The sequence below is a fragment of the Malus sylvestris genome, chromosome 9, assembly GCF_916048215.2.
Source record: "Malus sylvestris chromosome 9, drMalSylv7.2, whole genome shotgun sequence".
Classification (NCBI taxonomy): Eukaryota; Viridiplantae; Streptophyta; class Magnoliopsida; order Rosales; family Rosaceae; genus Malus; species Malus sylvestris.
In genome coordinates, this window is record NC_062268.1 from 5,318,549 (window position 1) to 5,341,822 (window position 23,274).

Here is a 23,274-nt window from a genome sequence, read left to right on the forward strand (position 1 = left end):
GTTTGCAGGTGATGATGAAGTTAGAATCTGTCTAAAGGAGTGAAGGGAAATCAGAGATGCAGATGCTCAACCCAGTACATCACAGATTCTGGTATCTTCTTGAGTTTGATTGGACAAAATTCGGAGCAACCAACACACATCCAGCTTTAAATTTTCTATAAGCTCCATATGCGTCAAGCTACTTTCAGCGGCTGAACTTTAATTGGTTTCACTTTCACATATCATTGAGCCAATGTGTCTATTTGTCTTAAGTTTCACTTTCAGATATCCTTGAGCCTCTAGTAGCTATTAATATGAGTCGCAGCTAAACTTCGAAAATAAGTAGTCAATACAGTAGTCCAATATTCAATACATAATCCTTTCGCACAAAACAGAATGAAGTGTAGCTAGCAATGTTTTAATTTTTGAGAAAATTGAGGACGAACGTTGATGAAAATAAGGCCGTGTAAAGATTGGAGGTCATAGGTTTTTCTGATGAAATATGAGCTGTGATTGCTTGCATAAATTAAGTAGCATTTTAACTTGTAGACAGCACAATCACAATGCCACTAGCAAATAAAGCAGACAGGACCTCCATCATATTCCCTATAAGGAACTCGAATATCCTATCGACGGAATGTCATGGTTAGAGTTAACAATGGCATTCAATCACCTTTCACTTCTTTCACCATCGTTCAGCGGTTAAGAAATTTAGATCAACCTCCGAATCGGATATACATGGAAAACTGCTTCTTGGATGCCATTTTTTCATTTCGTTAAAAGCTGCAATTAGTAGATCATAGACCGTAATCGAGCTGGTGGACCTTTTTGCGGTATAAGTTGGGTTCAGTAAAAATATGCCTCTAGCAAAGTTCTTGAGGGTAGACAAGTGAGTCCAGTAAGTTGGCACTACTGAAATGTATATCCCGTGTGGAAAGAGCAAGACTCTAGAAGAATCAAGCTCCAAAACAAAAGCAAAGAAAGCTCCATGTGCTTCAAGAAAACAAGCAACTGTTGCAGAATTGTAAATTCATGGATAATTACTTCTAAACATTGAAGTTGAAATTTCTGAGAATGTTAAATTTTTAGTTAAAAACATGTAAATGCATTTACAACACAGAATTTGCAAGGAGATTGAGAACAATATACAGAATTACCAATCACACTTCACACATCTCAATAATTTAGACCAACTAAACTGGAAAAAGATACACTAAATATCAGTAGCAGACTTAAGTAATATGACTAAAAACCAGCACAAGTGTTATTTGAAGAGATAGGGTCATCTTTCATCTTTTGAATGTCGTAACTAGAATGATGGAACAATGCCATATCCATTTTCCGCCATCAGCGTTGTGGAGAACATTTGGTCGACTTCAACTTCCATTTCAGTTCGCTTTGCAAATCGGCCCTTGATTCGGGGTCTGGTCTCGGCGTAGGCCTTCCTTGAGGCATACCGGATTGTTTTCTCAAACTTCCTCGTCTTTTTCTTCTCTCTGTACCTGAGAACCCTGGCCTCCCTGTCCATTGGACTTAGTTGGGTTGGCATTTGAATGGAAGATCCACTGAAAAGGTCAATAGTTCCTGTGGGAGTTCTCGGGTGTGAAATTGAGATATCGCTCATTGTTGAATTCGGTACAACTCCAACATCCATGGATGAAACAGAAACCTATTACATGACCAAAGGAAAACAGCAGCATATTTAATTGCTAGCTCAAATGGCTTTGAAAATGAAAATATGTGGAAATATAAGGTACAGTAAAACCTCTTTATAGCGAAATTTTTTTGGATAATCCACAATGACATCATGTGCGATGAGCTAACTGAGTTACTCAAAGCAAAATGAGAGCATAAATCCTGTTAAGTAACAATTATCTATGGATAAACTTGAAAAGGCAAATTTTCTAAGCAAATCATGACAATTTGGTGCAGCTCATTTGGACCTGATTCTATTTTCTCCGACTTGGAGTTAAAAAGGGGAAGGCAAAAGAAAGGGAATGCAAACATTCGTGCTGTTCGATTCCACCCTTTGAACAACAAAAGCAAAGAAGAAGAGCTTACAAAAGTGCTGACAAATTGCAATTTTTATTCATTAGTGAGTAGCATTGACTGATACGAAAAATAAATGGTTGAAGTTGAAAATAGAAGAGGTAATAGTTGTGAAAATCAAATCTACCAGCTAAAACACCCTTAGCACTTAGTATTACATAGCATTGAAGTCACACTCTATAAATTGTATTTATGTGCAAAAACTTAATATTTGTGTACCATTGTAGAAAGAAAAGTTTATGTGGATAGAATTACATGGCAATCTATCAAAGCTCAGAAGGTGTACAAATTAAAAAGAAAAATGAAAAAAGTGTGATAGTGTAGTGGAGCACAGAAATTAGACTTGATTAGATTATTAGGAGGAGCACAATTAGGGTTTCCAAGATAAACCACCGGATACGCTGATTAAAACATGTTTTTCAAATTATCTAGGGTTTTGACTTCTGATAATCACAGTTTAACAAATTATCAACATTAACTGGAGTAGTTAATTAATTAACAGTAACCATGATTAGACAGTAGAGTAAAGAGAACTAAGAAGCTTACACTGTGACTTAGAGAACCATTGTAACTGTATGCAGCTTTTGAGGACTCATACTCCAAACCCAACTGATGAAAACTTTGCTTCTGCAGCTGCTGCATCTGGTGGGCTTTCGCTACTTCTCCATACTGATGAACTGGCACAACACTATCTCCTCCATAATTCTTGTGTGCGACCCCATAATGTTGTTCCTGCTGCTGTTCTTGCTGATGATGATCAGTGAACTGATTATTCTGATCAGCACATGAGTTGTACTCCACAAGATCCAAATACTCATCAACGTCCACTCCAAAGAAAAGCCCATTGTTCTTTGTGTTGTTGTTGTTATTGTTTTTCACTGGGTTGAGCAACAACCATGATGCTGCCTCATCCTCATCTTCCTCATCAATGGTTTCATCTCCTTCCTGGTTCATAAACCCATCCTCCATCTCCGCCGTGGCGGACCTCCCCAACTTCATCCTGCCATGTTCAATTGCCTGAGGGCCGTACAGGCAACCAGAAATAGGCAGGATGGGCACGCGCTGGTGGCGCCTCGCCAGAGGATTGGCAGAGTGGATGTCCGCGTCGCAGGCCGTGCAGAGCGAGGCCGAATCCGCTTTGCACAGAAAAGCGGCTGGGGCACGCTCGCACGCCTCGCATACCCTCACACGCTCATGGTGCGACGCCACACAATTGACCGCATGAATGGTGGCGTCGCAGCCCGAGCACAGGTACGCCGAGTCTGCACGACAGAACACCGTGCAAGCTGCTGCCCGGCACGTGTCGCAAACACGTGCGCAGTTGTTGTTGGCAGCAGTCCCATTGCTCTGATCTTCCTTCAACATCTCTCTCTCGACTTCTCAGACTCTAAAATTTTGCGTAATAATTGAGTTGTGAGTCCTGTGACTTGTGAGTGCGGAGGGAGAGGCAGCCTGGGGGTCTAACAGTAGGCAGAGTGCCAAAGGAACAATGGGGCGGGAAGGAATCAGGAAGCGACACGTGGAAAATAATAAGTGGTCTAGAAAAGTTACGTTATCTTGTGGTTGGCTGTGAATGAGAATTCTCTCCGGATTCTTTTTGTTTTGTGAGAATTCGAGAAATCTTTTAATTATATTTATTTATTGTAAATTGTACGATTAGTTTTCATATATTCACTTTTAAATAAAAATTTTATAATAATTTATGATCATACAATATACGATGAACGAACGTGATTGGAAGATTTTCGAGATCCTCACAAATCCTCATTCGGTTGGCTATGCTTCGTGGGGTGTGGGTTCCCCTGTCAAGTCGGAGGTTCTTGTGGGGTCCATGGCTGGCTACTAGGGATACTAGAGCTTTTGCGCTGGCCCACCCTGAGCAGCTTAGATTCGGGGAGTACATGTGGCAAATGCAGTAGAAGATGTGGTGGAGAAGGCTTGGGTGGTTTTGCCGCCAGTTGGATGGAACAGTAGTTCAATCTCACTACCAAGAAAAAGAAAAGACTCGTGTTTTCTGCTTGCTTGGATAATGTAACGAAGAAATGACACGAGATGTATGGATGGGATTCATCAGACTACAACAGGGCAAAATGGAGAAAAGGAAAAACTCGGATTCTTGTAGCAAATAGTTCAACTATATACTGTGATCATTTGGATATATTGTGGGCGCTAAGACTGTGATATTTGTAATCAATTATGCATTGCTATATGAAAAAATTAAACATGTGCTGACGCATAATAAGTTTGGAACACTTTCCATCCTTACGTCCCCAATTCATATAAGTTTCTCTCGTCGATATGGCATGTATCGATACTGAGTACTCTAGTATAATATTGATGTGGTAATTAGTTTGACATATGGTTAGTAAAGTAAGAATGATATAGACATGCATCTACAATGCCAATTTGCTTGGCTGGTGGGGAGTTGTCAAGCCTGTCACATAGAACCACATAATTTATCACATATCAAGATCAATCACAGGGTAGAGATGAATCCCCATGAAAGCTACACCAATTCCCTAAAACAAACTAGGAAAAATTAGTATCCGGTCCTTATTTTCTAATGTTCATTGATTAAAATCTTATTAGCTTTTAAATTTTGATCAAAGTCCCTAGCATTAATATATTAATGAATTACATGTAAGTTACATAATTTTATAATAAAAATTAGTAACTGATTTAGAGTTTTAATACTTACACCCTTATTAAACTCCTAATTAATTTTCAATTCAAATATTTCCAAAAAATAAAAAATAAAATTAGAATAAGTTTGTAGCCACTAAATTTTTATAAACAAAAATTCAAAATTTTAATCTTATGTGTACCCATTCTTAAATATACCAATTTGTTATATGAAAAATGTACCATTTTTAATATAAAATGTACCTGTTTTTTATATAAAATTCATTCAATCTTTTCTCTAATCCATTTTTAAACTTATATAGGTACATTCTATTTCGTTGAATTGAGAATGTATCCATGTCTAGTTCAATAGAAGAAATTTAATAATGTTATTAAGTCTAATATCTTATGTTTTTGTCTTTGAATAACGTACCTATGTTTTGGTACAATCATTTTTTCGTTAGTTTTTATGAATGTACACACACACACCCAATATATTGGAAATTATAATTCATCTTTAATATTTTTAATCCCATAAATTATAAGTTTTATTTAAAATTTCATCATTATAAATAACTACAAATTTCATTTTTAATTTAAAAATATAATAACCTACATAGAAATACATTATTACATTAATGTCAGGGACTTCGATCAAAAACTAAAAAACACAAGGATTTAAATCAAAGAACATTGGTAGTTAGAGACTGCATCCGAAGTGTCCCAACAAACTATAAAGCAAATTTCGTGTTGTTGTCACATTACTAAAGAAAAAAGTTCACTATAATTTGCCGACCACAAGAAAGGTGAATAAATATGGTGTGTTTTCCCCTACGATGTGGCATTTGACAAGCTTCAAATTGCATGGTGTCTCCTTTTAATACTACTTTAAGGATTAATCAATTCGAAGTTATGTTAAAAGAAAGATTTTATTTGATATAAAACTCACTAATTTTTTATGTTCATCAACTTTAATAATATCATTTGGATATATGTTTTTTTGTTAACGGAATGGAATAATTTGAACTTAGGTCAAACATAAATTTTAGATTAATTAAATCCTAATTTCACCTTACAACTAAACGACGTTATAATTTATATATTGCCTTGATCTTATAAATAACGAAAATGAGTTTGTAGAATTAAAGAAGTTCATAACTAATGAAAGGTAGTGCTTGATCACCTTGTATTGGTGAAATTATAGACTGGAAACCACATATGATTACTCCATGTAAATCCATCTATAATATGACATTAAAAGTACTAACTCTGAGAAATGATTGATTTGAACAAGATTGAACCACGAGCACCAATGAACAAGCAAAGATCTTCCTATCTCTCCACGCCTTATGCACTCCTATATGGGGTAGGTTTTTGTGCTAGAATAATGTGTATGGAAATGGGAACCTAAGCCTTATATTTAATTATAGGTGAGAGTATTAGATTTCTTGCCCATAAAGAAAACCTTAATACATATTTTTAGCATATCCAGAATCCATGATCTAATAGGATAGATATTCCCATTGATTATTGTTTTATTTCACCGTCAAGTAATCAAGATAAATATTACTTCCTATCTTGTATCTTAATCAATTAGGACTCCTAAATAGATGTAAGCCCAATAAAAGTCTTACACTCCACCTTGCAAAAAAAAAAAAAAACCCAGAAGCATAGACCAACATATCAAATGTGTTGCTAAATTGAGAATGTATGCATGGGATTTTGCTACAGGCACAAGTGCGTTATTGATTTGTGATATTACAATTAATCGCGGAAATAGTAAGTATCTCTCTCTCAAGAGAGAGAATTGGCAGTTCTGGATCGAACATGTGTAATACTGAGTTGGATGTTGAGTTGTATAACTTCGTCAGCAACACTCTCACTCCCCTGTTAGTATTCAGTGGTGACATGGAACCAATTGAGTACTTCAGTACGAATTAGGATTCTCTCTTGATCTTACTATCCGGAGCCAACCAGACCTTTTTAAGAGAAAGAGAGAGGTGCACGCCTTTGTTTTGTGTGATGAGAACTATTGGAATAGGTTAATGAAAACTGCATAATTCAATTTGAATGGTCCGAATTTCTTAATATGTGAACTCCGATCAGTGAGATCTAGACAGGGATCTCAACTCCTCCAGTACGATACATCTATAGCAGCACAGATGCTGAGTCAGACAATCCATATGGGCCAAATTCCTGCAGTCAATAGGATACTGCCACTTAAGAGACTAGATTAGGATGCACCTCTACCACAAGTTGTATGTATACATGTCTCTATCACTTTCAGCTGGACATATTTACTGCTTTGCCCAGCTCAGGTTCTTTTTCCCTAACCATTCCATGCAGTGTTGGTTCAGTAGTGTTTGCATTCAATTGCTCATCTGCACCTTCTTGTCTTGATCAACAACCTGTTATCAAAGCTCAAAATCAATACTTTTGTATCCAAATTTTTCTTAATATTTACAAACTAGTGGTATTGGAAAAATACGGAACCGAACACAAGAACAAGATAAAATTCTGAACTAACTAAGCTACAAACTCATTATTTTTGTATCAAATCTTGTTTTTTACAAGGCGACTATCTGAACTACTCTACTTTATGTGAGTAGAGCTTTGAACTCATGCTCGACGAATTCAACATATTATCTTAATCAACTAACATAACTCGCTGTGCTATTCCCATCATCGACCTAATTAAATCTTTAAATATCCATTATCGTGAAACCCGGGGGGGGGGGGGGGAGGGGGGGCGCTTTTCTTTTTGTGAGGTTAGGCCCAAGGACCTTGGAAAACCGGAAAATGGCTAGAGATTGTTCACCATTTGGACCTTGAGTACCGACCATGGGCCTTGATAATAGTATGTAGTTTCTTATTTCAGTTTATAAAACTTCATTTCTAGCATATTAGGTAAGTTGTGTTTCCATGAGTTAAAAGGAGCACTAAACAAACAATAAAGCACGTCTCAATACACATTTGTTATTCATTTAGTGTCCTTAAGTGAAAAGAGTCTAGTGTTTATTGAAGATTTGTGAAAGGTTCCATTGGTGCATATTTCCAAACTAATTCTACACATGAGGTGAAATTGACACCCATAGTAGTATAATCTCAATTGTAAAGTTAAATGCGTTACGTTACGTGTCACACTATAATTTGTTGTAACATAAAATACAAGAGATGTTAACTCGAAGGTCGAGTATAAGAATACCTGATGAACTCCAATCTCGCTAAAAAGACAAAAGAAAAACAATAGTCAGTCTTGATATACATCTTTGTGTGCTATCCCTTGAGTCGTTTTTTCAATAAAAAAAATGAGGTCGCTGTCAAGTTAGCCAATTCAGGATTGCTCGTCTTGCCTTGCCTTGTTGACATGCAGCTCCACTCTCGGACCCTCTCCCTTTTCTGCATACGAATTTTTGGGCATCTCGGCCCAAATGTCCGTCTCCCTTTCTTGATGATTTTCATTTTTTGCCTAGTCGTCTTGTTTCCAATACTCTCTCCGAATCCGAAAAGAATGAATAACCGTAACTTATCATCAGTTGTCGTCCCTTTAAATAAAAATAAAAAGATAAAAAGTGTAGCGCGGAAAAACATTTCTTAGTTATTACGAGTGTTAAATCTCGTTTGGATGTATTTTTAAAGGGGTGTGCTATCTACACACCTCATTTTACTTCTCACACATCTCTTGATAATTTTTGTCGATTGATCTTCTTCAATTCATTCGATCTGACGGCCGAAAATTAAAAAGGTGTGTGAGAAGTAAAATAGGGTGTGTGGATATCACACCCCTTTTTAAAATAAAGCGTTTTTTACGAAAATATTTTTAGAACCAATTCTTAGTAAAAATTCAAGTAAATTTAAAAAAATCACTTAAATGTTTTCAATCATTTTAAAAACACATCTAAACGAGCATTAATTGTTAAAAGTAATGGACTGTAAAATGGACTTTATTGGATTGAGGAGCAAAAGACCTGATGCCATGCCAGTGCAGTGATCAGAATCTTCTGTTTCATAGGCGTTCAAATTCACATAAGTCTCAACTTTGTTGCTGCCGCCACCGCCGATCACGCACTCTGTTTCTCCGGTAACCTTCTTCCTCCTTCCTCCGTCCTCTATGTATGTTTGTTTGAATAAACAATAAATACTTGTGGTGGTTTCTTTGTATAAAATACCAAGATTGATGTGGAAGTTTGAGAATTTTTTACTGCTGGGTTTTTCTCAGTATGATTTTGGATTTGATCTTCTTCATATGCTTAGTTGGTTAGTAAAAGTTTGGGAATTTGGCTAAAATTATCATAAGTTTCAATTGCTGAACTGATCAAAATTAAATATCAACGACATAACGATGAATCAAATTTGGATGATCTACTGAAAAATCATACCTTAAATTTTCTATCTTTTTTATCAGATCAGAATTGATAACAAAGAAATGGAATCTTTTTTCCCCATTTTTAGGACTTGAAATGTTTGAGAAGTGAGACCCGTGTGTTTAATTTTCAAATTTTCTTTGATTTTCTTTAATTTTTTTCAGAATTATGGCATCTGGGATGTGCCTATAATTGGATTACCTAAGTAAATTTTTCAAATTTATTGTTTCTATATGTTGCAAAACCGAGCGCAATGGATTCATGCAGCCAACTCCACTTAGTGGGATAAGGTTTTGTTGTTGTATTTTTTCTATATGTGCTAGATTTATGTACATTTTACAAAATGTATTTGATTGTTTTTCAGCAAAAAAAGTTGTCTGCTTTGTGGTATCATTGAACACACTTCCCTTTTTGCTTGGGGATGTCTTCAAGCACTAAATTGTATGCAGTTTTGTTTTATACTCCTTATTTTGCTTATTCGTCATGGCAGCAGATCATGATACCTTGGTGAAAATCTTCGGTTTTAAATGGATAACGGGTAGTTTCAAATTTTGGTCTTGTACTCAGATAAATGCCAGCTTCCAACTGCAGTTATGGTCTGAGAGAGCTGCTTGGGAAAGTATTGAAGAGGAATACAAAAAGAATTGATCAGTCTTCTGGTAATGAGATTACTGAGATGGAAAGCGTTACAAAAAAAGATAGAATTAGCAATCTGCCTTGGGATGTATTGGACGGGATCCTCGTTCGCTTGCCTTTGAAAGAAGTTGTGAGGACTAGCATCTTATCTAGCAGGTGGAGACATAAATGGACTGGCATTTCACAGTTTGTTATTGATGACAAATGCATACCACGCCGGATATCAGACAAAGTCGCAAGATGGGAATCGATCATGGAAATTCTTCATCAAGTTCAATTGCATCACACCGGTCCTATAGAAAAGTTTAAGCTTGCTGCTTATTGCCGGCCAGACCATTCTGATTTAGACCAGTGGATTCATTATTTAACTGACAAAGGTCTCAAGGAGTTCATCCTGCAGGAGTTTGATACTATAAAACGTTTTAACTTGCCTTTTTGTCTATTCTCATGTCCACTTTTGAATCGCTTGGAGCTTTTCGGTTGTAGAATCAAGCCATCTTCTGAAGCTATCGGATTCAAGAGCCTTGCGAACCTCCATCTTAATGAAGTTTGTGTAACTGGTGGCATGCTAGAATGTTTGGTTCTAAACTCCCCGGTTCTTGAAAGATTGACACTGTTAAACATTGATCATCAAATTGTTCTTAGAATTGGCAACGCGAATCTCAAGTATCTGAAAGTAGATTCCAACTTTGGTGACATATATCTTGAAAATAGTCCATCTCTGGCTAGCGTTGACATTGGCTTGAGGGTGAGGGTCATACCGCTATATTTTGGGTCCGAAGAAGGGAATCTAAACAGGGTTATAGGCTGTCTACATGCTATCAAGAAACTGACCCTATCCAGTGCCATGCTAGCGGTAATGTTTCTCTTCTTTTTTTCACGGTTTTGTTTAGCCTCTTTCGCTATTTGGTTGGCATAACGTTTGTTTATGTCTGATATGATCGTTGCTTTCATTTGTTTTTACTTTCTAGTTTCTGGGCAATAATGACATACCAGACAAACTTCCTACTCTGCTTCGGCATCTGTCAGTTCTCGAACTCAAGGACGTACGGTTGGATTCTTTGATAGAAGTGTTGGTTTGTGTCTGCATTTTTCGAAGTGCTCCAAATTTAGAGGAACTACACCTTTCAGTAAGTTTCTCTGAACAACTAGCAATTTAGTTCAAGCATTTTTCATCTGCTCTAGGACTTTGAATTACAAGATGACTTTGGTTTTTGATTTGTTTTTCGTTTTTGGACTTACAGGTTGCTGATACAACTGAGTATTCCAGACCTGCTGCTGACTTCCTCATCACTAAGTTGTCAAACCATTACTTCGAAAAACTTAAAGTAGCGAAGATAAGAGCGGTACAAAATGTTCAAAATGAGACGATATTCATCCAGCTCTTACTCGCTCATTCGCCCCTGCTGAAAAGAATGACCATTGTACATTATGGAAGCAGATTTCTTCCAACAGAAGCGCTGGAGCAATCTGTGCCGGCTTCAAAGGATGTTGAAATCTTCAACTTATGCGTATAAATCTCATCTCATCGAGACATTCCTGTGTTTTTGTGGTTTGACTTCAATTTGGTACCTTTCTTTAGCATATAACGAGCTCTTTAATCCCTTATTTATTGGTTTGATTACATTATTAAACACTTTTGAAGAGCAGCTACCGGCTGAAACGGTTGGAGAGGAGCAACCGCTGAAACGGTCTCCCGGAAATTACTTTCTTTTTGCGCCTCAGGAATCAAGATTTCGAAGAACTATGAATCTAAGAATGTCAATTTATTGAAGACGAATCTGTACAATTTGAAAGAAAACATCAAAATTTTCAGAGCTCTGGTGAACTGCTAATATACAACATAAACTTATAATCTTCATGTAACCTAATAGCTTCAAGCCTTCAACTATAACTTCTTGCTATGATATGCTTTCTTTTGAAGCAGAAAATTCTCAAGTTGGAAATCACCGTGGACCGGAGAGTTCCATTGCTTGTACGAGTAGCGAGGAGTCGTCAGTGAGATCGGAGTATCTGTCTGAGGACGAGAACTCGGGGGCTTTGGACTTTGCTGATTCTGCTTTCTGAGAGGCTTCCCATCTTTCCACAAGTCCGTCACCTTCAAGCATCCTTACCACTTCAGACATTTTCGGTCTGTGGCTGGGAAGGTACTGTGTGCACAAGAGTGCCACTTGAACCATTTCCTCAAGCTCAATCCTGTCATAGTTGGTTTTCAGATCCTTGTCCACAAGCATCTCAAGCTTCTTTTCGTGATGAATCCTTTTAACCTGTGATCAAATAAACGATAAACGTCAGATAAATGAAGTAAAATCTCAGGTCTGGACTTATTAAATTAGACAACAGTCCAACATATTACGTCTTTCAAGTTCGATCTAGAGCGGTGGGACTCTACAGTACTAGCATGGACTTGATACCAATTATTTCCAGTCCCAGCCACCAAACGAGCTTTATGCAATAGTAAGAAGCAAATGAGATTTGTGTGCTCACCCAATCAAGTATTGCTCCTTTCTGGTTAGCTGCCTTGCCAAATTCCAGTGCTCTCTGGCCTGTGATTAGTTCAAGTAGAAGGATACCAAATCCAAAAACATCAGTTTTCTCAGAGGACTGGCCGGTGGAGAGGTACTCAGGGGCTATATGCCCCACAGTACCCCTAACAGCTGTGGTGACATGTGAGTCTTGGTGATCCAGAAGCTTTGCCAACCCGAAATCTCCCACCACAGCTTCACAGTAGTCATCAAGAAGTATATTTGCAGCCTTCACATCCCTATGGATTATTTTCGGATCACACTGCTCATGAAGGTACAACAATCCTCTTCCAGCTCCCAAGGCAATGCGCTTCCTAGTGCCCCAATCCAAGACCGGTTTCCCTGAAAAAAGATCGATAAGATTTGCAATTAGCTACACATCATAGGGATTCTAAATGGACCGATTACAGTTAGTTTGAGCTGTTGATATCTTACCTTTGAGACGGGAAGCAACGCTGCCATTGGACATGTATGGATAAACTAGAAGTCTTTCGGTTGGTGTGATGCAAAAGCCGTATAGCCTGAGAAGGTTGCGGTGAACTGCTAGGCTGATCATTTCAACTTCAGTCTGGAATTGAATCTCTCCACCAAGTGCACTGCCATCTTTAAGCCGCTTGACCGCTACAAAAGTCCCATCTTGGAGAGTTCCTTTGTACACATGTCCAAATCCACCTTTTCCTAGTATGTTCTTGCTGCTGAAGTTGTGTGTTGCAATCTGAAGTTCTCTGAAGTGGAATCTCTTCAGGTTCCCAAGGGAAATTTCCTCGTGATGCCGGTCTGAAATTTCATAATACACGTCATTAGGTAGAGGGTTGGTTATCCAATTACTTTCTCAGAACACAGATTTTTTCATCCAAAAAGTACCTTTAACACCGAAGAATGCCTGCTGGTTGCGCCTTTGCCTCCACCATATAACTGCTCCAAATCCAAGAACAATCAGGCAGAGGCACCCTAGGCTCAAACCAAATGCAAGTGCTCTTTTGTGACTTTTAGGTCCCCTGGGAAAAGCAGCTTGAAAAGAAAAAATCAAAATGAAGTTAGCATCAGAACAAGTATCGCACAAAAAATTGAAATTGTGAACTTTGTGGAAGCCGGAAGTAGTTTATGCATAGTCTCTGCATAATGAATTAATGCAAACTCCATACTTTGTGTAGTATTCAAGTTCATCGACATTGGCAACAGTGTCGTCCCATTGCATTCTGCTTCAGACCCCGTTGCGCAGATCAGAGGATTTCCAATTATGCTGCAACACCAGCAAAGAGAGGGGGTGGAGAGAGTTTAGCAATCAATTCTCTGTTATGAGAGAGAGAGAGAGAGAGAGAGAGAGAGAGAGAGATTACTTGAATGTTTTAGCAGCAAATCTAGGTACAGGGCCACTCAGGTTATTGTAGGACAGATCTCTGGGTTGCACAAACCACAGAATAACAAAATCTCACTTCAGAAACACAATTTTAAAACTATATATGTGGGTGTATAGATACATATATACATATATACGTATAAAAGAATAAGATAGATAGGGGGGAGAGATTTACAGAAAGGCAAGCTGGCTCATGTTAGCCAACGAAACCGGAAATGCTCCACTGAGACTGTTATTGTTGAGCCTCCTAAACCCAGTTGAAATAATCTACATTAGCCTTATAAAACAAGTAGAAAATATACTTGAATTCATGTGCATGGATGACAAAATGCTTACAAGTATTGGAGGCTTCTCAGGTGACCTAAAGAGGAAGGAATTGCCCCAGTAAACATGTTATTGGAAATATCAAGTGTATGAAGCTTTGAGAGCTTCTCAATCTCCGAAGGGATCGCTCCCGTTATGTTGTTGTTCTGTAATAGCCTGTAAAGTAGCAGAAATTCAGAAAAATAAAACACCATAACTTAATTAATTCCATGAGAACAAAAAAAGCATTGAGATTTGGCATTTTTTTTTAAGAACTTACACAATCTGAAGATTTGTTAAGTTGCCTATGCTCGGAGAAAGAGTGCCTGATAAACTTTGGCTTGGAGTCCCTCTGCAAAAACACCATTTCAAATTCCAATTACTTCGTAATCCACTCATTAAATTTATGATGTTCTACTAATTAAACATGTAGCTATCATAAAATTTAAATTTTCCTAAAAAAATACTCACAGGCCAATAACTAGGCTTTCAGGGGAGCAAGTGACCATAGTCCAGCTACATGGATCAACAGAATCATCATCCCAGTTATCTAAAACTCCATGAGGATCCACCAGAGAGCCTTTGATGCCCATTAAAGCTTGCACTGAGATGAAAAAAACCCAGTTGAGGATTCTGCAAGTTACCTCCAAAGTTACAGCTTTCGAAGAAAGAAATCCATTTTTTGCAGAAAATTTTGCAACTTACCTTCAAAGTTTACACCTTTGGGAGAAAGCAATCCATTCCCACATGTGAAAGACCACAGAAATGCCAGAAAACAGAGAGCAGCTTTTGTTCCTCCCATTCCCATTCCCATCCCCATTCCCATTGCTTCAAATGGCACAAGCATAACCCAGAAGCTGAAAGCTGCTTATGGTGACTGAGAGTGCTTTTGGGATGACAAAATCTCAATTGGGTTTGTTTTGTTTAAGTTGTATGATCTTCAAATTGCAACCACTTTTCTCGTTGCTCTCTTCTCTCTCTCTGTCCATGCGGGAATCCCATTCACCGAAACTGTGTGTCAGGAGGAGCCAAGAAAAAGTCACTTCTTTTGGGGGTATAAAAAAGACACTAGCATGCCTGTCATTGAGTCATGAGGCTGTGAGGGAAATTATATATATATAAATGGCTCTAATTCTAATCCTAAAGTGAGAACAATTTGTCCTTTTTGATCCGAAAATAGTGGATAACTGTGACGTACCATCAAGGTCTAAAATATCGATATTATCCCGATATTTCTATCGAAATTTCCGTGTTTTTGGACTACCGATATTTCCGATATCATCGATATTTTAGACCTTGATAGGAACTCTATGTGGTACTAACTACTAAGTCACTCATGTATCTTACCATGCAATGTATAAAGTGTAAAATATTGTACTAATTCATTATATATAAATGATTATGATGTGTTTAAACTTATTTCATTAATTACTACATATTTTCTACACTCACAATGTTTACCAGCTCGCTTTATAATCAACTTAAATCAGTTAAATCCATCATGCAATGCATTTCCTTCCAATTTTTTGTGATAAACTAATAGATAATTGACTAAATAAACATCCTACAAAGTTTCAATAAAAATTTCCAAGTTTTTCTTACAATTTCCGTGGTTTTTATTCAATTTTTATCGATATCGATAATATCCCGATATTTCCATCGAAATTTTCGTGTTTTTGGACTACCGATAGTTCCGATATCATTGATATTTTAGACCTTGCTTACCATCAGTTGTCCCATTTTTAATAAAGAAAAAAACACATAAATATGTTAAGCTAGTGAACTATGCTTTGTACCCGCAAAATAAAAAACGAACAATCAGCTTATACCTCAAGTAGTATTTAAAGAGTTTAATCTGTTGTAAGCGTGCAAGATCTTGAATGTAACAGTTTCACTATCATTCTCTCCTTTCTCTCTCATAAAATGTACGTATTTTTTCCACAAAGCAGGAAGACAAGCAACTGTAAGGGTAAATCTTTATCGTAATTATTTTACTTCTTTAATTACGGGATAAAAAAGATAGACAAAGAATGAGATTGAAATTGATACATGACATAACCTCTCTATTATAAAGATAATCTCATAATCCCCATTGAATGACAAATATTATTAAAAAATTATAAATAAGACAAAGAATTTGTATCTTCAGTGATTAAGAGAGTTAATTGGGTAATCAAGAAAACAAAAAAACAAAATGCTGAATAATATTATAAACTTTCCGACAAATAGAACCAAATTTCTATGAGTCATACATATCATTTACCTAGAGATGGGTGTTATTTCAATTTTTTTTAATTTTATCCGGTGATATTTATTGAATTTTTCTCAAATATTGGACACAAAATGGTCAGTATGTATGTGGAACTGGGAAATGCCTTTGCATGAGACCATAAGGAATCCAACATTCCCTGCGTTTGGCCATTCAGTAAAATTACAAAAACGTCGTCTTCTTTTTTCAAGAAATATGAGAATGTGAGAATCTCGAGGAGGACATGAAAGTAATGGTGGATTTGGTCACCAACCACCATGACCACCATGAGAGGATCTTTGTTACAATTTTGTTTTGAATTTTTTGTTTCCATCATGTAAAAAATTAATTAACAATTTATTTATTTTCAAGCACATGCAAGGTCATTTGTTTTCCGATGTAAGGCTGATCTCAACACGCCCTCTTAAGTATACCGAATATGCGGACAACACAAAGATGATATAGAGCACGTGTAGCCATTGCGCTTCATGCATGACAGACTGATTTAATACTATGAAGAAAGTTGATATTCCACCATAAAATCATTTGGTAATACGATCAATATGTATATACTTAAATATATTACTATATGTAGGTACTTTAAGAAAACTATTATTGACATTTCAAAATTTTAATTGTGCAATCTTTATATGAGTATTTTTTAATATAAAATTTTTAAAATGCACAACTATATTTTTGAAATACTAATAATAATTTTGTTAATCATAATTTTGGTAGCTTTTGTGCTGGAAATGTTGGAAGCTTTTTAAGATTCCACAAAGCACTATCTGCTAACAATCTCACACATGCTCTCCTCTTCTCACCTTCAGCGGACAGTCATTCCCCAGGACTTGTTCAAAAGCAGAAACTGTGAAAAGCAAAAGCTGCCATCCAAAATCGCTTTTCTCCACGACACTTCTTTCTCTCCCTCCCTCTCCCTCTAAATTATTTTGAGACCAAATCATACTATTTCGTTCTCATGCTTTAAGCTGCAGACAATAATTGTTGTTCTTGTACCCATGGATTATCCATAACACCAAAATGAAAATAATTTTCTAGACAAGAGAAATTATACACACAAAATTTAAATCGGATAAGCTAATTAAGCCAAGCAACTCCTTAGGATTGGAACAAAAAATTTCTCTAATTGTATACAACCGATTACACTTCAACTTTTCTCTATTCTTGAGCTTTTAGTTGTAGTTTCATTTTCTAATATTGGTTTTTGATGTGTTCGGACCCAATGCACCAAATGGCCAAATACACGATGACTAACAAGAAAATGAAAATTGACCAAACAGAAGAAGAGAACAGAGAAAATAAATAATATGGGGGGGGTGGGGGGCTAAGGCATTATTGTCCTTTATTCACATCACCTCAATCCTCCAAAAAAGGGCATTCCCACTAGCAGATTCTCAGAACCATGAACTTAGATTTTGAATCCAATAAACCCCAAAGAAAAAGTTTTAACCCACCCTTTGTCCCCCATTGCATGCCCCTTTCTCCTTTATGGCCGAAGAAGATTGACAGTGAGGCAAAGATACAATGTGGGTGCTGCATGATTCTGAAGAAAGAACAGCCTGCGGGAAGAAGACAAGTGCACAGAGAAGGTGATTTGGATTTTAGGTTTTACACGTGCCATTTTCTAATTGGCCTGCATGAAACGGGGATTGATCAGCAGCTGCAGGCACTTCTATAAAGGAGGAAAGCATACATTCATAAGGATCAGAGACGTAGTTTGAATGAAAATGTGGGCATGCCGTGAGCATTTAGGTGGGATGCTGATCGAACAAGACATGCACTACCATTTGCATGATAAAGAAAATTAGCTGGTACATCTTTTAGTCTGTGATTTAATTAGGGTTTTAGCAATCGAATATTGCGTGTCGTATTTAGATTATATCATGAAATTTGAAGTCATGAATTTCTCCAATAAAATCGAGATTAAGCAATATTTTCCTTCATAATCTAATTGTTCGTGTATAAGCTAATTTGATTGAACTTTTTCATAAATTTATAATTTACGAATTTGTGTTAGGTAAAATGTGTTAGAGATAAGTCAATATGTTAGATGATGACAAGTGTCAAAGGATTAAGAATAGTTGTTAGTTCTTAGTCTGATGTGTTTGTTATATAAATACTCTTGAACAGTGTTGCTTAATGATCAAGAAATACAGTTGATACAGTTTTTACTTCTCTCTCTTCTTTCTCTGTCATAGCTTTCTCTTCTTTCTTTGTTATAGTTCTTATCATCTACAAGATTAACATGGTATCAATCGCCGTCATCGCTCGCGCTTGATCTCCGATCCTTCTTTTGCTTCCGCTACTGTCTCACGTTCTTCTTCTTCGTCTCTGTGCTCGGTGTTGCTGCTCTTCGTTGTTTGGCAGCTTCGATCTTGAGTTCTCTCTGTGCGATTCTAGGGTTTCATCAACTTTCTGCCCTGTGTTCGTTTGTTCGGCCGATTCGCCGTTGTGTTCTTCGTCGTTTCTTCGAGCCTCTGTCGTCTGCCTACCAGGTGTTTGTTATAATTCCTGTTCACAATTTCTTTCTTAATTTGCGATCATGGTCACTGCTTCGCAATTACAACTTCTTCAGTCTCCCATTACTGCGCTTATTGCTTCTATTTCTACATCTGTGAGTGTTAAACTTGATGACTCGAATTATCTCAATTGGCATTTTCAAATGCAATTGCTGCTTGAAAGCAATGGGATTATGGGATTTGTTGATGGTACGACTTCATGTCCTGCTCGTTTTAGTCCTCAATCTGGAGACTCTGGCGTCGTTTCTACTTCCTCCACATCTGGTGAATCTGATGAGTATCGTATATGGATGATGCATGACAGAGCTCTAATGCAGTTGATTACTGCGACTTTATCTCCGATAGCCATGTCGTGTGCTATTGGTAGTACTTGTTCTCAGGATTTGTGGACTCGCTTAAAGGAGCAATTTTCAACTGTTTCTCGGACAAGCATATTCCAAATGAAGTCCAACCTTCAGACTATCAAAAAGGGTTCTGACTCAATTGCTCAGTACTTACAAAAGATTAAGGAGGCCCGAGATTATCTCTCAGCTGCTGGTGTTCAGTTTGCCGATGAAGATATTGTTATCCTTGCACTGAATGGTTTACCTGCTGAGTATAACACCTTTCGATGTGTTATTCGGGGTCGTGAAAATGTGATTTCAATGAAGGAGTTCCGGTCTCAGTTGCTTGCTGAAGAGACTATCCTTGAGTCTCATACTCAGGTTCCATTTCTGTCTGCTATGGTTGCTAATACTTCTCCTCCAGTTTCCCAAGGGGTATTTTCTAGTGGCAATGGCCAATCTCCGCCTGTGCCTGGTAATTTCCGAAGCTTTAATGGTAATAAGAATCGAAATAAGGGCAAGTTCCCTCAAGGTCCTCGCCACTTTCAGTCTAGGCAGTCTTATTTACCTCAAATGCATGTTTTTCCTACATCAGCTCCTGGTGTTCTTGGTCAACCACCAGGCAGTTATTCTTCAAGGTCTTCTCCTCCTCAAATGGTTATATGTCAGTTATGTAACACTGAGGGTCATTCTGCAGCTTTTTGTGTGTCTACACCATCCACAAGGACTCAGTGTCAAATCTGTGGTAAAACGAATCATACCACATGGTTTTGTTTTCATAATGATAAAGGCCCTAACTATATGGGTTCTCGGTCTGGAATTGCTTATCAGCCGCGGTCTTCTTCTTTTTCTCCTTTCAGTGGAGTACAAGGTTCTCAGCCTTCAGTGGCCTCTCCTCCATTTACTCAGCAACCTATGCATGCTATGCATACTGCTCTGGCTCAGCAGCCTCAATCCTCTACACAGTCTTCTCCTCAGATATGGCTTACTGATTCTGGCGCAACAAATCATATGACTGCAGATTTGAGTAACCTTGCTCTTGCATCTCCATATCCCTCTAATGAAGTCATTCAAACAGCCAATGGTGAAGGTTTGCGTGTATCTCATATTGGCAACACTACCCTTAAGATGAATTCTGTTCAGCCTCTTAAATTAAACTCTGTGTTATATGTTCCACAATTAACTCAGAATTTGCTCTCTGTGCACAAAATTTGCCTTGACAATAATTGTTGGCTCATTTTTGATGCATTTGCTTTCTGGATTCAGGACAAGGCCACAGGGAGGATCTTGTTCAAAGGGCTGTGCAGTAATGGCCTCTACCCCATTTCCTCTCTTGCTACTTCCACTCTTGGCGTTTCCAAACCTCTTCACCAACCTACGGCACTTCTTGGACAGCTGGTTAATTCTTCCATTTGGCATCACAGATTAGGTCACCCGTCTAATTCCATTGTTACCTTAATGTTGAATAAAGCCAACCTATCCTGTACTAAGGATTCTTCCCCTGTTTTGTGTCAAAGTTGTTTAGAAGGAAAGTTTTGTAAACTTCCTTTTCCTGTTCATGTTAATAAGTCTGTACAACCCTTTGAGGTGGTGCATAGTGATCTTTGGGGTCCTGCACCTTGTTTGTCAGTTGATGGCTTCAAATATTATGTTACATTCGTTGATGAATGTACCAGATTTTGTTGGCTGTTTCCCCTTGTGAATAAATCTGATCTTTGTGCCACTTTTATTACCTTTTATTCTTTTGTTCTCAATCAGTTTTCAACCACTATTAAAGTTCTACAAAGTGATGGGGGGGGTGAGTATATTTCTCACAAACTTCAAACGTTTCTCTTACACAAAGGGATCTCACATCATATTTCTTGTCCTTATACCCCTGAGCAGAATGGTTTAGCCGAACGGAAACATAGGCACATTATTGAAACCACCATCACTTTACTTCAAACAGCACGGTTGCCTTCTCAGTTTTGGTCTTTTGCATGTCAAACAGCCATTTACCTTATTAATCGAATGCCATCACATGTTCTATCCAAGACCTCTCCATTTCAGCGTTTATTTGGTGCAGAGCCTGTTATATCTCATCTCAAAATATTTGGTTGTACATGTTATCCTCTCCTTAAGCCATATACTACCTCTAAGTTACAACCTAAAACCATTAAATGTGTGTTTCTAGGATATGCCTCAAATTACAAAGGGTATATTTGTTATGATGTGTCTCACAAGAAAGTATATGTTTCTCGGCATGTAGTTTTCTTTGAACAAGAGTTTCCCTATACAGATTTATTAGTTCTTTCAAAATCACCAGGTTCTTTCCTTCTACCTCCTCTTGATCCTGTCACTTGTCCTGTTCCTTTTGTGACTCCCAATAATATAATAGTGTCCTCTTCCTTATCTCATACACATTCCACAGGTCCTGTGCTTGCCGAGAGTTCATCCAATTCCCCTGCCTCATCTCAAATTCAACCTCCACATTCTCCAACCCACCCTACACCTTCTTCAGTCCCTACCACACCTACTTCCTCTCAGTCCATTACTGTTTCAGTCCCTGCTCCTTCACAACCTCCTGTGGTACTTGATCATCGTCCTGAGGTTCTTCCTGTGGTGCTTGACATTCCACCCCTTAATCTTCATCCCATGCAAACCAGGAGTAAGAGTGGCATTAATAAGAAGAAAGTATTTTTGTCTGCATTATCTGCTTCCTCCTCAGTTGATTTATCACTCACAGAACCAGCTACATATAAATCTGCTCTTAAGTGTCCTATTTGGTTCAATGCTATGAAGGATGAAATTGCAGCATTGCATACACAGGGTACTTGGAGTTTGGTGGATCTCCCTGTTCACAGGAACTTGGTGGGTTGTAAGTGGGTGTTTAAGATAAAACGACATGCTGATGGTTCTGTTGCACGGCATAAAGCCAGATTGGTGGCAAAGGGCTTTAGTCAGGAACCTGGAGTTGATTATACTGAGACATTTAGTCCGGTTGTTAAGCCTACAACAGTACGGTTGGTTTTGGCATTGGCTGCTCATTTTAATTGGCCTTTACGGCAACTGGATGTGAAAAACGCCTTTTTACATGGCATTTTGCAGGAAGAGGTTTATATGGCTCAGCCACCTGGCTTTGAGGATCCGTTACATCCTCATTTGGTCTGTCGGCTTCACAAATCCCTTTATGGTTTGAAACAAGCCCCCAGGGCTTGGAATGAGAAGTTCACTGCCTTTCTTCCCAAATTGGGGTTCCAGAATACATATTCCGATTCATCTCTATTTGTGCAAGTTCTTGGTTCTGATATTGTGGTTCTTTTACTTTATGTCGATGACATCATAGTAACTGGCAATACTTCACTTGGCATCTCACAAGTGATTTCCGCCTTAACTACTGAGTTTGATATCAAGGACTTAGGTCCTCTGCATTATTTTCTTGGAATCCAGATTACCAAAACTGCTACTGGTTTATTTCTTTCTCAACAGAAGTATGTTCAAGACTTATTGACCAAGACTGAGATGCTTGATTCTAAGGCCTGTGATACTCCCTGTCTTCCTTACACTCGGTTGCTCAAGGATGATGGTGATCCTTACAATAATCCCATGTTATATAGAAGTGTTGTTGGTGCTTTACAGTACCTTACTTTCACTCGGCCTGACATAGCCTTCTCGGTTCATCAAGTGTGTCAGTTTATGCAGACACCAATGAATGCTCATTTCACTGTTGTCAAGCGAATCCTGCGGTATTTGAAGGGTACCATGCACTTTGGCATTACTTATTCTCCTGGTGATCTCAGCTTGAAAGCCTTTAGCGATGCGGATTGGGCTGGTGACCCTAATGACCGCCGCTCCACCACTGGTTTGGTGGTCTTTTTAGGTAATAATCCTATTTCTTGGTCTTCCAAGAAACAACAGACCGTTTCTAGATCTTCTACTGAAGCTGAGTATAGGGCTCTGTCCTCCACTGCTGCTGAGCTCGATTGGATTCAACAGCTTCTGGTTTTTCTGCATATTCCATTGGTGTCTCCTCCTACTTTATTTTGTGATAATCTCTCTGCTATAGCGCTGTCCTTCAATCCTATTCAGCATCAGCGTACCAAACATATTGAGATTGATGTCCACTTTGTCAGAGAGCGCGTTGCCAAGCGTCAACTTTCTGTGCAGTTTGTTTCATCTCAGGAGCAGTTTGCAGACATTCTGACAAAGGGTTTAAGTTCCACTTTGTTTCGTATCCATTGTAACAATCTCATGCTCAGTTTATCTAAGCATGAGATTGCGGGAGGATGTTAGAGATAAGTCAATATGTTAGATGATGACAAGTGTCAAAGGATTAAGAATAGTTG

The 23,274-nt window shown here is 37.9% G+C and overlaps 3 protein-coding genes across 4 annotated transcripts; 1 reads left to right on the forward strand and 2 right to left on the reverse strand.

Annotated features, from left to right (window-relative positions):
• Window positions 1–1,044: 1,044 nt before the first annotated feature.
• Window positions 1,045–3,476, reverse strand: LOC126582991 (zinc finger protein CONSTANS-LIKE 2-like). The gene is made up of 2 exons (XM_050247281.1): window positions 2,575–3,476; window positions 1,045–1,648 (listed from the first exon to the last, which is right to left on the reverse strand). The coding sequence occupies exons 1-2, from the start codon at window positions 3,391–3,393 to the stop codon at window positions 1,289–1,291; spliced, it is 1,179 nt and encodes a 392-aa protein (XP_050103238.1). The 5' UTR covers window positions 3,394–3,476; the 3' UTR covers window positions 1,045–1,288.
• Window positions 3,477–8,564: 5,088 nt separating this feature from the next.
• Window positions 8,565–11,258, forward strand: LOC126582993 (F-box/FBD/LRR-repeat protein At1g13570-like). Of its 2 annotated transcripts, none has more exons than XM_050247283.1 (4): window positions 8,565–8,731; window positions 9,505–10,506; window positions 10,622–10,780; window positions 10,895–11,258. In XM_050247283.1, the coding sequence occupies exons 2-4, from the start codon at window positions 9,586–9,588 to the stop codon at window positions 11,165–11,167; spliced, it is 1,353 nt and encodes a 450-aa protein (XP_050103240.1). In that variant the 5' UTR covers window positions 8,565–8,731; window positions 9,505–9,585; the 3' UTR covers window positions 11,168–11,258. The 2 variants fall into 2 exon arrangements, with proteins under 2 accessions (XP_050103240.1, XP_050103241.1); XM_050247284.1 differs by having other exon boundaries at window positions 8,568–8,731; window positions 9,508–10,506.
• Window positions 11,259–11,401: 143 nt separating this feature from the next.
• LOC126582992 (protein NSP-INTERACTING KINASE 1-like) lies at window positions 11,402–14,926 on the reverse strand. The gene is made up of 11 exons (XM_050247282.1): window positions 14,544–14,926; window positions 14,310–14,442; window positions 14,119–14,190; window positions 13,872–14,015; window positions 13,711–13,782; window positions 13,516–13,575; window positions 13,321–13,418; window positions 13,040–13,186; window positions 12,611–12,952; window positions 12,138–12,517; window positions 11,402–11,917 (listed from the first exon to the last, which is right to left on the reverse strand). Exons 1-11 carry the CDS (start codon window positions 14,683–14,685, stop codon window positions 11,597–11,599), a joined length of 1,911 nt encoding a protein of 636 aa, XP_050103239.1. The 5' UTR covers window positions 14,686–14,926; the 3' UTR covers window positions 11,402–11,596.
• Window positions 14,927–23,274: the final 8,348 nt, after the last annotated feature.

Bases quoted from the DNA above. Each gene is read 5' to 3' on its own strand.
- LOC126582992 (XM_050247282.1), bottom strand. From the start codon at position 14,685: ATGCTTGTGCCATTTGAAGCAATGGGAATGGGGATGGGAATGGGAATG. The intron at 13,783-13,871 runs GTAAGCATTTTG...AACTGGGTTTAG, and splicing joins CTGAGAAGCCTCCAATACTT to GAGGCTCAACAATAACAGTC. The intron at 11,918-12,137 runs GTGAGCACACAA...ATTTGATCACAG, and splicing joins AAGGAGCAATACTTGATTGG to GTTAAAAGGATTCATCACGA.
- LOC126582991 (XM_050247281.1), bottom strand. From the start codon at position 3,393: ATGTTGAAGGAAGATCAGAGCAATGGGACTGCTGCCAACAACAACTGC. The intron at 1,649-2,574 runs GTAAGCTTCTTA...GTCATGTAATAG, and splicing joins ATGGTTCTCTAAGTCACAGT to GTTTCTGTTTCATCCATGGA.
- LOC126582993 (XM_050247283.1), top strand. From the start codon at position 9,586: ATGCCAGCTTCCAACTGCAGTTATGGTCTGAGAGAGCTGCTTGGGAAA. The intron at 10,507-10,621 runs GTAATGTTTCTC...TTTACTTTCTAG, and splicing joins TATCCAGTGCCATGCTAGCG to TTTCTGGGCAATAATGACAT. The intron at 10,781-10,894 runs GTAAGTTTCTCT...TTGGACTTACAG, and splicing joins TAGAGGAACTACACCTTTCA to GTTGCTGATACAACTGAGTA.